At 35.4% G+C, this 17,749-nt stretch overlaps 1 protein-coding gene across 1 annotated transcript; it reads right to left on the bottom strand.

Moving 5' to 3' along the window:
• Positions 1-11,374: 11,374 nt before the first annotated feature.
• Positions 11,375-14,195, bottom strand: LOC147533768 (E3 ubiquitin-protein ligase UPL5-like). Its single transcript, XM_086650905.1, has 2 exons — positions 12,303-14,195; positions 11,375-12,128 (listed from the first exon to the last, which is right to left on the bottom strand). The coding sequence occupies exons 1-2, from the start codon at positions 13,777-13,779 to the stop codon at positions 11,455-11,457; spliced, it is 2,151 nt and encodes a 716-aa protein (XP_086507031.1). The 5' UTR covers positions 13,780-14,195; the 3' UTR covers positions 11,375-11,454.
• Between the last annotated feature and the right edge of the window lie 3,554 nt (positions 14,196-17,749).

Below are 17,749 nucleotides of genomic sequence, written 5' to 3'. Positions count from 1 at the left end.
GTTACTTATTCCTTGCTATCTATTAAATTTTATAGTTTGATTTTACTACCTTAAACTTTCATTTCTATACTACTTGCAATCAAATAACAATTTGCTTTTGTTTTTTTAGAGCATAATACTTACTCCTTGCTAGCTAAATGGGCCATATTAAATTTTAGTTTGATTTTAATACCTTAAATTTTGATTTCTATAGTATTTGCACATCAAATAACAATTAAAGACGACAAATCACAAGCCCCCGTTCACTCTACCGCATATCTCTTTCCAAAACTTGTCTTGTTTTTTTTCTTGGATGTCCTCTGTCTTTCAAATTCATTCTAAGTTAAAATCATAATTTTGGAGAGTCACACATTGAGTAGATGATAGTTAAATCTATCTAATTAACATTTGGCTATTTAAAAAAAAATTTGTCATACAAAAGGGCCCGTTTGAAATTAGCACTGGGCCCCTAAATTCTCAGGCACGGCCCTGCTTGTCCCGGGTCGTCGTACTATATTATGACCAGCATGATCCAACTATGTTACTGACCGAGGTCTCCAATGGCAATAGAGAAGTTATTGTTTGGGAGTGGGGGCTGCATGGTCATTTGAACCATGTAGGCCCCACAGTGGCTACTTCTCCATCCTTAAATAACATACTCTTCTAAGAGAGCAACACCACCAGAAGTCCAGAACAGAAACTGAGCAAAATCAAGAGAGAGAGAGAGAGAGAGAGAGAGAGAGAGAGAGAGAGAGAGAGAGAGCAAGATCAAGAAGGAAATTAATGGCGGACGAGATTCGAGAAGCGATTGATGATCTGCAAGAACAAATTGAAAATTTGGAGCTCACATCAAAAAATGTCCAGCTGCTCAATTCCACAAGTCTTACTGTAAAATATATATATACTTGTTCAATTTTTATTATAGTTTTTTTTTTCTTAAGTATGATCTAACATTTAGTTTTTTGTAGGCTTCAACAGCAGAAAAAGAAATGAAGAGTTGCAAACAGAAAAATGAGAAAAAAAAACTCCGTAAGGAGCATGAGTTGGCTACCGATAGCTTGGAGATTCAGATGGAAAAACTTTCAGAAGCTGACAAAGATTTAATGGAACGGGTTAGAGGGTTGAAGAGGATTAAGAGTGACCTTGAAAAAGAAGAAGAAAATGCTAGGAAGTTTGGCTAGGTGATCTTCGTCTTGTTAATGGATTTTCGATACAAAAGTTTGGATTTGGATATGTAGGAGTTTGTTCATCTTAGTTAGTTCAAGTTGTGTGTTAATCTTCTATGTCAAAAACTTCTAATGGTTAGTTTTAGTTTGGATTTGGATATGTGGGAGTCTGTCATAGTTAGTTCAAGTTGTGTGTTAATCTTGTGGGGTCGGCAATACTATTACCGACGGATTTTACGACGGTTTTCTGGATGCCGTCACTGATATGATGAACATTTATGACGGTTTTGTAGTAAATGTCCGTCGTTAAACTTTTACAATAGCGCTTTGCTCCTTATTATGACGGTTTATAAACCGACACTAATAGGTATATTGACGGATTGTTTCCGTGACTAATGTTGAATTTTTTTTTTCAATACGGTCCCTGTTTTTGAACTGGCAGAATGCTTAACCCTTAAAAATAATTCCTTCGAACACGCAAAAAAAAAGCAAAAATTCACATTTATTCAACCAAACAAATATTAACATTTACATTAAAACAAACACATCTTAAAATGTCAAACGTGAAACAGAAACATTTTAAATTGTATTCAAAGATAAGAAACATGTAAAAAAATGTATACTATAGTGTCTACTACTTGATGGCCCTAAATCTTCATCCAAATAGTCCTTGTCCTCTCAAAACTCCATGTATAACCTGCATAACAAGGTTTATCAACGTAAGAGTACTAAAAAAAACAAAAAATAAACAAATTATACAAACGTATAAATTTCCATTCATGATAATTAACTCGTTACGGTGTTGCATTAAACTATTTCCTTAACAAACCCATTAGCGAATGCATAATTTAAGAACGCGAGCACTTTACCGTCATACTCTTTTGAAACTCTACTCTTGGAAACCCAACTGTTATCAATTTTTCTTAATTTGGTTTTAATTGAATCATAAGTTGAAACATAAATTAGTTATTAGTAAACTAAATAGATAATGAACACCAAAAGACTTTCAAATAAAGACACCATTAAAGAGAAAGAGGACCCTTCACTTATCTATTAAGTTATGAGTTTACAAATGAAAGGTTTACAAGTTTGTGCTACATATGGGTTTTGGTCAAGCTTGTGTACCCCTAGTATCATGTGTTGATAACAAACTACCTCAATTCAGATTCAAACTGGTAGGAGCAAAGGTAAGAATGAAGAAGTTTCCAGAGTTCTTTTTTCAAGTTCAAAGGAAGAAGAGTAATACCTGAGCACCGAAAATCCGAATAGCCTTTGAAAGATTTCAATATGAAAACCCCCTGTGAGGAAAAATTTAAAAGTTGAGTTTATTTGAGGTTGTAAAGAACTTAACAAAATTCAGAAGTGCAAACCAATAATTAACCGCAACAACTTCATAGAACAAAAATTACCGCCGAACTTATACAACCTCGGAACTCTTACTAATGTTACAATCAACCATTTAGTAACCAAAAAAGCAAACTCAAAGTTCAAAGTGTGTGAGTAAGCTGTTAAACCCAAATTCAGCTTAAAATCGGCTAAGTCAAAGCCGAGTGAGGGAAGTTTAACAGCTTAGCTGCGGAAGCTATGATAGATAACAACAACTAAACGTTCATTTTGTGATACCAACAAGTATGCAAACTTGCTAAAGCAACAAAGTAGAGTAACCCTTTTCATTAGTATGGAGTAATTCAAAAGCGAAAAACTGTATAAACAATTAATGACCCATAGAATTAATGTATTGAGAATCTCATAAAGAAAGAGTGTTGGAGATTAGAGGTATAGATACTTCAATACACTCAAATAAACTCAAAAGATTCACATCAACATACTTTCATATAATAAAGCTTCTTTAGATCTACACAATCTCATAAAACAAGAGACACAAAGTTTTGTCACAATATTAAACTAGATATTGAAATTAGTTCTTACCTTAAACACAATATTCATACTAGATCTATGTCTTCTTCTACAAGTTTCTTGTATACTATTCTCCTTTTACTTTATCTCTCTAGATTGTTCTTGAACTTGACTAAGAAAAGAACTCTCTACACCCTTTTAATTAATTTCATGAGGCTTTTACTTTTTTACCCCTTCTAGTTTGGTAAACCATTTACTCAAACCCACACTTTTATATTGGGCCCAAACCCAAATTTGGTTTAAAAGCCCCCTTTTCAACATCCCCCCTTAAACCAAATTTCCATAACTTCTCATACCTAACATCCACTTCAATCTCTCAAAGACATCATGCTTCAAGGGCTTCGTAAATATATCCGCTATTTGATCTTGAGACTTGCAATACATCACTTCAATATCACCTTCCTTAACATGTTCACGAATAAAATGGTAGCGTGTATCAATGTGCTTGCTTCTTTCATGACAAACGGGATTCTTGGCTAAAGCAATAGCCGATTTGTTATCAAGGAACACTTCGGTTGGACCAACTTGAGGGCATTGAAGATGCTTCAACATATTTCTTAACCAAATTGCATGACAAACCATAGAGCTATCGGCTACATATTCTGCCTCACAAGTAGATAAAGTCACAATGGGTTGTTTTTTAGAAAACCAAGTAAATGCCGTGTAACCCATAAAAAATACAAACCCCGATGTACTCTTTCTTTCATCTAAGTCTCTACCCCAATCACTATCGGAATAACCGATAAGCTTAAAATCTTGTTCACAAGAGAAAAATAAACCATCATTGAGCGTACCTTTAATATATCGAAGGAGCCTTTTTGCAACATTAAGATGAGATTCATCCGGTGTCTCCATGTACCTACTCACTAGCCCAACTCCATAAAGAATATCCGGTCTTGTACATGTAAGATAACGTAGACTTCCTATCAAACTTTTGAAATATGTAGGATCGACATCACTTCTTCTTGAGCATTTTCTCAACTCCACTCCACTTTCAAGAGGAGTGTTTACCGGATTACATGACTCCATTTTAAACCTTCTAAGAACTTCCTTAGCATATCCACTTTGAGAAATAAATATGCCATTTTCCATTTGCTTCACTTCAATACCAAGGAAATGACCTTAATCATGCTCTTCTTGAACTCATCAAATAGTCTTGAATCATTACCGGTGAATATCAAATCATCAACATAGAGACAAACAAATAACATACCTCCACCTTCTTTCACTTTCATATATAAAGTGTGCTCATGAGGACACTTTTCAAATCCATTTTCTTGAAAATACTTATCAATTCTTGCATTCCATGCACGTGGAGCTTGCTTTAACCCATAAAGGGCCTTCTTCAACTTATAAACTTTATCTTCTTTGCCCTTTCTAATATACCCTAAAGGTTGTTCAACATATATCTCCTCCTCAAGGATACCATTCAAAAATGCCGACTTGACATCAAGTTGATAAATTTTCCATGAATATTGAGCCGCTATAGAGATTAACAATCTAATTGTTTCCATACGAGCAACGGGAGCAAATACCTCACTATAATCAATGCCGGCTCTTTGCTTGTAACCTTTAGCTACAAGTCTTGCTTTGTATCTTTGGACTTCTCCACTTGCATTCTTCTTTGTCTTATACACCCACTTCACACCAATAGGTTTGTATCCTTTTGGCAAATTTGTCAACTCCCAAGTATCATTTTTTTCAATTGCATTAATTTCTTCATTCATAGCATTTTCCCATTTTTCTTCTTGGATGGCTTCTTCATAACTAATAGGATCACAATCCATGAGAAAACAAAACAAGTTTAATTCTTCTTCATTATCCACAACTTCATATATCTCTCTCAAACTTCTTGTTTTCATTGGCCCTTCATTAGAACTTCCCCCCGATGATGAGGATGATGGAGATGAGGACGATGGTGTTTGTGGGTCTCTTTGAAATTCTCTTGGTGGCACATCTTCTTCTTCTTCTCCTTCAAGTCTAAGTTCAACTTGAACAATTTCTTTTCCTTTCCATTCCCATGCCAAATCTTCTTCAAATACCACATCCCTACTAAATAGAACTTTATTGACAATTGGATTAAACAACTTGTAACATTTCATTTGCTCATTATACCCAAGAAAGATACATTTCTCACCTTTGTCATCAAGTTTTGTTCTTCTTGCTTCCGGTATCTTTGCATAAGCAATACATCCAAATATCTTTAAATGAGATACACTAGGCTTGTAATAACCCCATGCCTCTTGTGGGGTCTTCATATAGACACTTTTAGTGGGACATCTATTTAACAAGTATACGGCACATGCAACGGCTTCACCCCAAAATTCTCTAGGCAAACTTTTTTCTTTTAACATGCTTCTTGCCATGTCTAATATGGTGCGATTTTTCCTTTCGGCAACTCCATTTAGTTGTGGTGTGTATGACGGAGTAAGTTCATGAACAATCCCATGTTCTCTACAAAACATATCAAATGCTCTTGAGGTGTATTCTCCACCTCTATCGGACCTTAGTTTCTTTATCATAAAACCACTTTGTTTCTCAACCATGTTCTTGAACTCTTTGAATGCCTCAAATACTTCGGATTTATTTTTTAAGAAATAAACCCATGTTTTTCTACTAAAATCATCAATAAAAGTAAGAAAGTAATTGTTACCTCCATTTGTCATTGGCTTCAATGGACCACAAACATCGGTATGCACAAGCTCCAATATATTAGATGCTCTCCACCTCCCTTCTTTAGAAAAACTTGTGCGATGATGCTTGCCAAAGATACACCCTTCACACACTTTGTTTGGGTGATCAATACATGGTAAACCCCTTACCATATTCTTGCTTGCCAAGGTCTTCATCCCATCAAAGTTTAGATGCCCAAGTCTCAAGTGCCACAACCAAGATTCATCTTTCACAATAGAGTTTAAGCATTTTGCATCACCATGTTGAATGTTCAAGGGAAATAATCTATTCTTTGCCATCTTTACCTTAGCAATTAGAGTTCCACTTCTATCTCTTAATGTGAGATGAAGATCCTTCAATCTTATATCATAACCTTTTTCTAAAAGTTGTCCCAAACTCAAAATATTATTTTTCATTGCGGGAACATAATAGACATCGGAAATATAGTTATGTTTTCCATTTTTTAGTTGAATGAGGATATTACCTTTCCCTAGCACCAGGGGCGTGGGTGAGGGGGTGCGAGCGGTGCGATCGCACCGGGCCCCCCTCTCCCTAAGGGCCCCTAATATGAAAAAATTAAACAAAGAACAGTATAATATGGAAGTTACTAATCTAAGACACTTGAAAATGTTAGCTCAGTTGGTGATCTACTGACCTCAAAACGTAGAGGTTGCGTGTTCGAAACCGCCAAGCTACGTGAAATATAGATTTTTGGTGTTTTTGTGGGCAATTGAGACCTGATTTTGGCTATGACGGCCTTAAGGTCCAAAGTAAAAAAAAATTTCTGATTTAGGCTAAATGGTTGAAGGTCCAATTTTTATTTTGTAGGCCGCCATTAGTAGTTAGTAGGTTGGTTCAACCATGACTCATTTTATTTCGTAGGTCTGGGGATTTATTTGAACAACTTATATGTCAATACGAAGCCAAAATAACAAAACTAAAATTTGACGTTTCAATTTTCTTACTCTCCATTCTCTTATCTTTCTTTCTCCTTCGCTTTTTTAATTTAATAGGTTTTGACTTTCTTATCCGTTGAATTAGTTGTTTCTTCTATTTCCAATAGTCTTTTAGGCAAAAATAATTAATATTTACTGTTATAGATTCTTTAATCATATACTTAGTTTGTTCTACGGAACTATTATAGTTCGTATTATGAAATTGTGACTTAGATTCATTACTTACAATAAATACATCATAGTTAATTTGAGTATTTATTTTGAATAATTATTTGCGGTGTATGATTTCATTAATACTGTCTTATTGCGACATAAGGGGCCCCAATTAAGATTTCGCACCGGGCCCCCAATATCTCAGCCACGCCACTGCCTAGCACCGGTATCTTTGAGGAGTCACCGAACTTTACACACCCTTTCACACTTTCATTCACTTCAACAAACAATTCTCTTTTTCCACAAATATGATTACTTGCACCGGTGTCGAAATACCAAGTGTTTGTTTGTGATTCGTCAAAACCATCACAAGAAAATAACAATGTAGGATCAACATTAATTTCTACTTCATCTTCAACAAGGTTTGATTCTTCCTTAACTTGATTTTTATACCAACATTCATTACTATAATGCCCGAGCTTGTGACAATTATAACATTCAATATCCCTTTTGTCTCTACCTTGGCTATTATAAGCTCTAGTAAAGTTTCCTCTACCTCTTCCTCTTGGTTCATTTGTTCTTCCTCTATTAAAAAAATTTCTTCCTCTTTGGTTTCCAGAGCCTCTTCTACCATTATCATAACCTCTACCATAACTCTCATAGCCTCTTTCTTTTTGGGGTGTATATTGTTTTTCTTCTAAAGTGAGTTTTGCTTGAAGTACTTGATCAACCGAACAATTTGAAGAGGTTGCGACATTTCTATTCACCCTTTGCTCATGGATTTGCAATGTTCCCATCAATTCATCTACCGTCATGGATTCCAAATCTTTTGATTCTTCAACGACAATAACCACATTATCAAATTTAGGTGTCAAAGACCGTAAAATCTTCTCCATCACCCGAACATCATCACATTTTTCACCACACCTTTTCATTTCGTTAACATTAGACAATACTCTTGAAACATAATCGGAGACAAGTTCTCCTTCATTCATACTCAATCTTTCAAATTCACCACACAAAATTTGGAGACGAACCTTTACCACTTTATCAACTCCTCTAAATGAATTCTTGAGAATATTCCAAGCCTCTTTTGATGATTTTGCTTCGGACACTTTTTCAAATGTAGGACTATCAATTCCTTGATAGATAAGAAATAAGGCTTTTTTATCCATCTTTCTTGAGTCTTTAAGAACACACTTTTGTACATCATTCATAAAACTCTCTTCTTCTTGAGTTGGTTCTACATAACCATTTTGAACAATATCCCACAAATCTTGAGATCCCAATAATACACTCATTTGAATACACCAATGTTCATAATTCTCTTTAGTTAACCTAGGTATTTGAGGTTGTATCATATTTGACATTTTCTTAAAAGATCCCCAAAAATTTCACAAACCCTAGATCTCAAAAAAGTTGAAAAAGCTTGAATTGATAAACTAATATGGCTCTGATACCAATTTGTTGGAGATTAGAGGTATAGATACTTCAATACACTCAAATAAACTCAAAAGATTCACATCAACATACTTTCATATAATAAAGCTTCTTTAGATCTACACAATCTCATAAAACAAGAGACACAAAGTTTTGTCACAATATTAAACTAGATATTGAAATTAGTTCTTACCTTAAACACAATATTCATACTAGATCTATGTCTTCTTCTACAAGTTTCTTGTATACTATTCTCCTTTTACTTTCTCTCTCTAGATTGTTCTTGAACTTGACTAAGAAAATAACTCTCTACACCCTTTTAATTAATTTCATGAGGCTTTTACTTTTTTACCCCTTCTAGTTTGGTAAACCATTTACTCAAACCCACACTTTTATATTGGGCCCAAACCCAAATTTGGTTTAAAAGCCCTCTTTTCAACAAAGAGTACTTTCTATAGACTTGAAAACGTAAGCAAATGAATTTTGATTAAATACAATAAGACGAATTGGTAAAATTATATTAAGAGATGAAGAAGATATCGAGCTGATGGAATGAAACAGCAAGTGGGAGAAATAGAAGAAGTACCTAGTCTGGACATCCTCCTTGCCTCTAATTCTCTTCATAACACTTAAATACCAGCATTCACGCCGGTCATCACTGCAAAATTCCGAGCTTGAACCAACAGACAACCGCTCAGTGTCTTTTTAATTAAAAAAAATCAAATCAGACATATCACTAAACCCAGACATACATAAGAGAATTGAAACTTGAAAGATGTAAGAAAAAGATACCTGAGCTTGCTTAAGGGAAGCCATGGCTTGGGGGTTAAGGGAAGCAGAAGGAGGAGAGAATGCAGAGGTGGAGGCGTCGTTGGTGAGAGTACCCATGAACCCACCTATGGCTGCGCCTTGGAGGGAGCTGGTGGCTGTCACGATGGCTGCCTCCACGGGTAAGGATTGCTTCGACAGCCATACACGGAAATTGCTCTCCAACTCTTTGAACTTGGTTTGAAGCTGAGTTATGGGGTTCGAATTCGGAGCAACACTAGCTTTCGACATCTCCATGACCGACCGACCAACCTTTCTCTATGCCCTAGCTCACAAGATAGAAACACAAAAGAACAGTAATTATCATCTTATAAGTAATGAAATTAGGTGAGGAGCAGCTCAAGTGCAATTAGAGACTTTATATTTAAGAATTAAGATCATAAACAAATAGAGCCACAGATGGATCTTAGAAATCGAGAACCAAAATTTTGGAAAACAATAACCCGGTACTCTAAACACCCTCCTTAGATTTGACTATATCCATTCACATAAGAAAAAGATACAATTCTCACAAACCTCAATCAAAAACATTACCAATTTGATTCATTTAGCAAGTTCACAAAAATCATAACCTACAAGAACCCAAAAAAAAGAAAACCCTAATAGGATAATAAACTACAACCCTTTCATCTAAAACTCAAATAAACTTAAATATATATCCCAAATCACTTTAACAACCACAAAATAAGAAACCACACAACACCCACTTCGTAAAAGAGAATTTCAATAGTATAAACTAGTATTCCTAAATTGGAATGTGACATTGATAAAATGGATAAACCCTAAGTCTTTTAATAAAAAATCTCAATCCAAACCTTCCTAATAAACTTAATTTTTGATGCATAAATTTATGAACAGTTAAAAATGTTAGGAAAAAGCGGTTGAAACACTTGAAATTAAAACCCTAGATCTTGTCGGCACGATGACATGAATTGATCGCAAACAAGTCTGAAAATATAACCATTCTCAAACAGTGTGCACCTTAGATTTAACTAAAGAGGGGGTACAATTACCTGAATTGCTCTATGGAAATATCGCCAAGCTTAGAGCATCAAACACCTAATAGAGAACCTATATTTCCACGATCAATGAGAAACCAGGAGGAAATCACACCAACAATGAGACTAAACATTAAAAGAAAGAAAACTTCTATTGAAATACCATGAGAATGGGAACTATAAATCCTCTCAATTTCATTGCTTTGAAAGCATTTTCAGCATTAACTAAGACTTTTCATGGTTTTGAAAATTGTGGTATTTGATAAAATTGATAAACCCTAAATCTTTTAATAAAACCTTAACAGTCATTCAGCAGCTCTAAAACCTCAAGAGCGAGAGAAATGGAGACAGTAGAGAGAGGGAGATGTTATTGTAAACAAAAGAATCACAAGAATAAAGCATAGGATTTGCCTTGAAGATTAATGAAAACAAATATATAAAAAAAATTGAGTACTTACATTAAACTGTTTTGGGCAATCGAGATGGAGAAGGAGGGCTGGAGATGGAGAAGAAGAGGGAGAGATAGAGCGATTGAGATTGAGAAATTGGAGAAGAGAATGAGCGAGGGAGAGACGGCGTTGCAGCAATACGTGGAGACAGAACGTGAAGGATTGTTTTGGGAATTTTTTGCAAATGGGAACTGATTAGGGCAAATTTGGAGAAACCGCGGGTTTTGTGAAATTTCCGCGGGCAATTGTTTTCCCACTATCGAGCCGTCGGTATTAAGATATAACGACGGTTTTTTAAACCGTCGCTAAGAGACAGACAAATTTTTTTGTTTTCTCGTGTGATTCCGTCGTTAACAGTCCTTTTCCAAGACGGATTATGGGTGAACAACTGTGAAAAAGACCATCACCGACGGTTTAACTAAAAACCGTCAGTAATAGTGAGAAATACCGACGGTTTTGCAAAAACCGTCGTTATTATGCCGTCGCTAAAAACCTATTTTTTTTGTAGTGTTGTCTTAATTAGTTCTAGTTGTGTGTTAATCTTCTGTGTCAAAGCCTTCTAATGGTTACTTTTAGTTTGGATTTGGCTATGTAGAAGTCTGTCTTTGTTCAAGTTGTGTGTTGATCTTCTGTGTTAAAGCCTTCTAATAATTACTTTTAGTTTGGATTTGGATTTTAGTAAAAATTTTTTTTTTTAACTACTACTACTAACTTATCTACATGGTACTAGTGATAAAAAAACATAAAACAACTCATTCCCATGGGCATCAAGTAACCTGTGAAATGCATTTGAATTTAATTAAGGTTTCAAGACAGGCTAGAACTGGTATTTACTTAATAACGAACAACTTAAATGCTTACAATCAAAACAATAAATAAACTGAAAAACAATAAATCAATGTAAAAACATCCGGCTGTACTGTTGTTTACATTTTAATGGCCGATAAATAGGTTTACGGGTCCATAAGGTGGTTCTAATTATTCTCTCAAAAGGAGTATGGGTACTATCATTAGCAACTTCAGTGCAGTTGTTATCTTCTTTTGAATCCATTTCACAAATCGGTCTTTCCAACAGTATGTCATCGAGATCTTCCAACTCCACACTCTCGAAAAAGATTTTTCGACGCCTTCGAGTAAGAACATCATCAAGTCCTTGAATAAATAGCTTTACCTTTTCTTCAATAGATTTCACGAAGCAATGTCGAATGACAAGTTCTATGTACTCTTCTTTGTTCAGGCTATTCACAACCATTGTATTTCCACCGGGACACAACTCAACAATTTTCCTCCCTGACCCAGACTCATCTACTTCTTCAATTTCCCAGACAAATGTTAATCCTAAACCATCCGAATCTATGAACTCATTATCCATCTCTAGTATATCTTTGCAGCTTTTATACATGTATGGATCTGCATCACGTGTATCTTCCAAGGTAATATTAGATCCGGCCAATTGCAAGAAAAATAAACGATCAAATCCAATGCCCATTTGCACGTCTTGCATCAACGCTAATGCGATCATCCGGCCACAAAACCTATAGTATTTGAGTTGTTGAGGATCCAATTTTGCTGCGAACAAAAAAAAAAATATGATGGAATTGTTAGAGAGATTGACTGAAGTTCTAAGAAAACTGTTGAAGTTGTAAAATATAAGATGACCAAAACATAAACAGCTGAGAACTAATCTAACAAGGGCCTTATGTCGACGGGGGACAAGAAAGTTGAGGAGTGAGGACATGATACCTGGATTAAGATAAAACCTCTCATGGTCGTGTGGACATGATAGGAAAAGTGAAGTTTGTGGAGTGAATAGACGTCGGCATACTAAGACGAGCCACTCCCTGAAAACACCCGGACCTGCTTCATAAGCTACCTCGTTTTTGAAATGTGGGATAATTCCATTCCTTAACAAAATGGGGTCTACAAGCCCAAGAAGTTCAAATGAATCACCCAATAAATTTGACTTATCAATGATCACCTTCATCTTCTTTTCTAGGTGGTCACTACCATTCTTAACCCGGTCCGGAAACATCATGGTGATCAAATGTCTTCTTGATTCATTATTGAGTAAACTTCTATGCCTGAGAAGCCATTGGTGATCGTCGCCTCTCTTTGATTTCATAATTAGTTTATTTATTGAATCTCGGTGAGAATTCAAGCAAGAAGAGAGTTTTTTTTCTGCAGGATGATAAAGTTTAGAGATCATGTCTAATTCCTTGAGAATCGAAAGATAATAAGACCACCCATAATTAAATTCACATTCAGTACACCTTGTGTATTCAACTCCGTCGTCCATATAAGTCAAACCAACATCAATACTGTTCAACAAACTATCAAAATCATCGTAAAATAAACTGAGTTGTTTCACATAATAGGAATAATTGCCACTGTGAAAACAAGTGAATACACACGCCGCCATAGGAAGTGAGTCAAGTGATAGACCAATTGATCTCATATGTTCAACAATGTTTGTGCACATATGAAGTGTCCATAAAGAGAACTCACCAATATCACTCTCAAACCGTAATCTTATCCCAAGCGGAACTCTGCAGAAGCACGACTGCCTGATCAACTTCATATTCACAAGCAACTGTTCTATGAACTCCTTGATGTACCGGTATAACTTACGGATAAAATACTTTGGAGGTGAATGATGAAAAAATCTTGAAGTGTTTGAAGGACCAATTGATTTCAATATACGTCCAAACGTTTGTCGACACGAGTAGTATAAAAGATTAGGAGATTTTGTTTTGTCACAATGAAGAAGATAACAAAACCGTGAAGCTAAAATACCAAATAAATGTTGAATGTATATAGGAAACGACTCGATATTTGGATATAGAAATAGACGAATTGCTTCTTCGGCAATCTCTTTATTATTTCTAATAGGAGATTTGTATAGACATACAAGATAATCTGGAATTTCGCAGTACTCAAACATTTTGAGATGATCAAGTTTCTTAGGATTTGTAGGCATAATCTTTAAATAACTATTAAGACCATCATATAAACATTTTCCTCTGAATTCCTTATCATCATCACCACCATTAATAAGGCATGAAATTGTTGAAGTCAATTTTATAATAATCCGTGCTGCTGGAAGATTGTATTTTCTACTTACAAAAAGTCTTGTAAGATAGTCAAAGTCTTTTGACTGCATGAATTCCATAATGTCTTTGGGTACATATTTGAAATTTTCTTTCTCATCATCGTTCATCATGTTGTTAGGGTTGAAGGAAAAGATCAAATTTGTATCCAACTAAACCCTAGACTGATTTTCCCCGTCTATAGTATAAGTATAAGTAAGGACACCAATCACAATAGGTAATTGGGGGAATAATTATTGATATTCATACCTCATAAAAGATTTCTTCTAAATTGATGCTTCTATCTTTTTCTCTCTACTTGATTAGAGTAGTAGCATCACTCTATCTCTCTCTTCCTAATTTTCTTTATCTCTCTAGCATCTCTAGGTCTGAAGAAAAAGCCCTGTACTCGGCTGAACTTATATCTCTCTTAGGTTTCCTAAATTAGCATGGAAGGGTTTCAAGGCAACTTCTTAATTTCTTCATTAAAAAAAAGGCAACTTCTTAATAGTTATTGAACAATTGGGACCCCATGGCAATACAGTAATTAATAGTTCTGAGGGGTCCCCATGGCAATAAAGTTATTGGACTATTGGTTTCGCTTTCAGACCCTAGACTGATTTGCCCTATAGTAACTAACTAGCAAGGCTTTCAACATAAAAAAAAAAAAAAAAAAAAAAAAAAAGTTTCCAATTTTTTTTTTTTGATGAGTGAATAATGTTTCCAACTTGGCATGCAGAATTGCATAGCAAGTTGTAATATGATTTCTCATCAAAAAAAAAAAAAGTTGTAATATGATTTTGATACATAAAATAATTTGTCTTCAAGTTATTTATAGTGTTGACATGTAAATCTAAAAATTGGATAAAATACCTTGTTATATATATAAATAAAAACATGTTTATACGATTTTTTTTTTTTTTTTTTTGTTGAAAGATGTTTAAACGGGCTTTAAACTCTTTATATGTTGTTAGGCTTTAGGTCAATTTAATTTAGTCCATTTCCAAAAAAGTTTAGATAAAATAACTTCTAATATGTAAACAAATAGAATTGTTGTTAATATGGATTTAATAGATATAGTCCACCACCCTTTCGTGTAACGGTTGGACACCTCTCTTAAGACCATGAGGTCGTGGGATCGAGTCTCGGTGGAAGCATTTGCCGTCAAGATTTATCCTATGTAATTTAGGCTATGAATAATGTAATAATTTGTCGGACTTTGGGCCTCCTCGTTGTCCGGCTTTAGGCCTCTTTCATTCTCAGTTTATATTAAGCGGTTATCGTGTGCTCATTACATCTCCATGATGCATCAATGCCTTGTAACGACTAACGTAGACCGTAGTCGAATTCTCAAAACAAAAAGATATAATAGCTTTTAATATGTAGACAAATAGAATTGTTGCAAGCATCCTTCGGATATCTTCCTAATTATTTGTTAGAATTAGTTTTTACAAGAAAGTTAATGTAGCAAACAAAAAATTAATTGATAAAGGCGATCCATTGTTTGAAGAAATGAAAGCTATTTTTAATTTTTCTGAAACGACACTTCTTTTTTGGATAAAATAAGCAGTTAAGACAAAAATACCTTTTTTTTTTACGAAGGAAGACAAAAATACTTACCCGTTCAAAAGAAAGAAAGTGGTCACCCTTCAACCAAAAAAAAAAATGGTCACGAAGCAAGATGCGAATATAAAAAAAAAAAAATACGCCATCACTTTTGGGAAATAAAAGAAATTCTCAAGTACAAAATTCTGCTTTTGGTTCTTATTTATTTCACCCAAAGTTTCCCCGCCATTCTTGTCTAAACTTCGACAAAGTCTCTGACAAACTTCCATTGCCAACGACCTTAAAGTTATTTTCTTTTTCGTCTGTCTCTCCTCCCACCAATAGTACGGGCCAACACTACCACCACCTCATCTTGTTCTTTCTCTTTCTCAATCTCTTTTTCCTTTTGTCTCTCTCTCTCTCCCTCATTTCCCCGCTCTCTTGTCTACTATATCTCCTTCAGAGCTTGGAACTCCGAGAAAGGGGAATTTTCATCTACACGAAAGATTTCTGATCTGGAACTCGTGTAGAGGAAGGGTTTTCGACTGGAACTCTTCTTCTCCCCAATGGGTTTTCAGATCATAAACTCTTTTATCCATACGAAGGTCCCGTTCACCGGATGTTTTTGCCCACGAAGGGAACTTAAGTGTCAAAAAAGAGTGAGAGAAAGATGGAAGTGGTGGCCCGGCCACCATTGTTTTCCGTCCAGTAGTGGAAGAAGGAGAGGAGAAGAAGAACACCGTTTGAGGAACCAAAATTTTCCCACCCAAGTAACCTTTCGTGTAACGGTTGGACACCTCTCTTAAGACCATGAGGTCGTGGGATCGAGTCTCGGTGGAAGCAGTTGCCGTCAAGATTTATCCTATGTAATTTAGGCTATGAATAATGTAATAATTTGTCGGGCTTTGGGCCTCCTCGTTGTCCGACTTTAAGCCTCTTTCATTCTCAGTTTATACTAAGCGGTTATCGTGCTCATTACATCTCCATGATGCATCAATGCCTTGTAACGACTAACGTAGACCGTAGTCGAATTCTCAAAACAAAAAAAGATATAATAGCTTTTAATATGTAGACAAATAGAATTGTTGCAAGCATCCTTCGGATATCTTCCCAATTATTTGTTAGAATTAGTTTTTACAAGAAAGTTAATGTAGCAAACAAAAAATTAATTGATAAAGGCGATCCATTGTTTGAAGAAATGAAAGCTATTTTTAATTTTTCGGAAACGACACTTCTTTTTTGGATAAAATAAGCAGTTAAGACAAAAATACCTTTTTTTTTTACGAAGGAAGACAAAAATACTTACCCGTTCAAAAGAAAGAAAGTGGTCACCCTTCAACCAAAAAAAAAAATGGTCACGAAGCAAGATGCGAATATAAAAAAATGGTCACGAAGCAAGATGGTCACGAAGCAAGAAGTTCAAATGAATCACCCAATAAATTTGACTTATCAGTGATCACCTTCATCTTCTTTTCTAGGTGGTCACTACCATTCTTAACCCGGTCCGGAAACATCATGGTGATCAAATGTCTTCTTGATTCATTATTGAGTAAACTTCTATGCCTGAGAAGCCATTGGTGATCGTCGCCTCTCTTTGATTTCATAATTAGTATATTTATTGAATCTCGGTGAGAATTCAAGCAAGAAGAGAGTTTTTTTTCTGCAGGATGATAAAGTTTAGAGATCATGTCTAATTCCTTGAGAATCGAAAGATAATAAGACCACCCATAATTAAATTCACATTCAGTACACCTTGTGTATTCAACTCCGTCGTCCATATAAGTCAAACCAACATCAATACTGTTCAACAAACTATCAAAATCATCGTAAAATAAACTGAGTTGTTTCACATAATAGGAATAATTGCCCGTGCGAAGACAAGTGAATGGACACGCCACCATTGGAAGTGAGTCAAGTGATAGACCTAGTGATCTCATATGTTCAACAATTTTTGTACGCATATGAAGTATCCACAGAGAGAACTCACCAATATCACTCTCAAACCGTGATTTTAACGCAGGCGGAACTCTGCAGAAGCACGACTGCCTGATCAACTTCATATTCACAAGCAACTGTTCTATGAACTCCTTGATGTACCGGTATAACGTACGGATAAAATACTTTGGAGGTGAATGATGAAGAAATCTTGAAGTGTTTGAGAGGAGAAGAAGAACACCGTTTGAGGAACCAAAATTTTCCCACCCAACTAATCTTGTTTGTGTATGTATGCGAAATTTATTTTGTTTTGGGCCTGCGTGGAGGTGGCTTCGCCATAACCAACAACACTTGACCTGTGCTCGACCTGAAACGGATCCAGTGCATATCCATTCAAACCCATCCAGCCAGGGGCGTGGTCCAAAAGAATTGACCACAGTCAAAGGAGACCGGAGACGCTTAATAACTCAAACGTGGGGCGCCAATAAAACTTCCTTCCCCACAAAATTTGACTGGAGGGAAGTTTCCTTTTTAACTATTTTTACTACTGGAATTAGAACAAACAACATTAAGTAAGTTTCTCTTTTACTGGTGGTAATTAAAAATGGAAATTCCATTAGGGGC

Source organism: Eschscholzia californica, unplaced genomic scaffold, assembly GCF_041429995.1.
Source record: "Eschscholzia californica isolate CP2 unplaced genomic scaffold, dmEscCali1.0.p SCAF_6, whole genome shotgun sequence".
NCBI classification, from domain to species: Eukaryota; Viridiplantae; Streptophyta; class Magnoliopsida; order Ranunculales; family Papaveraceae; genus Eschscholzia; species Eschscholzia californica.
This window is presented reverse-complemented; position numbering and strand designations above follow the sequence as displayed.

Excerpts from the sequence above, each read along its gene's own strand:
- LOC147533768 (XM_086650905.1), bottom strand. The coding sequence starts at position 13,779 with ATGATGAACGATGATGAGAAAGAAAATTTCAAATATGTACCCAAAGAC. Across the intron at positions 12,129-12,302 it reads GAGGTTTTATCTTAATCCAG|CAAAATTGGATCCTCAACAA; the intron begins GTATCATGTCCT and ends TTTTGTTCGCAG.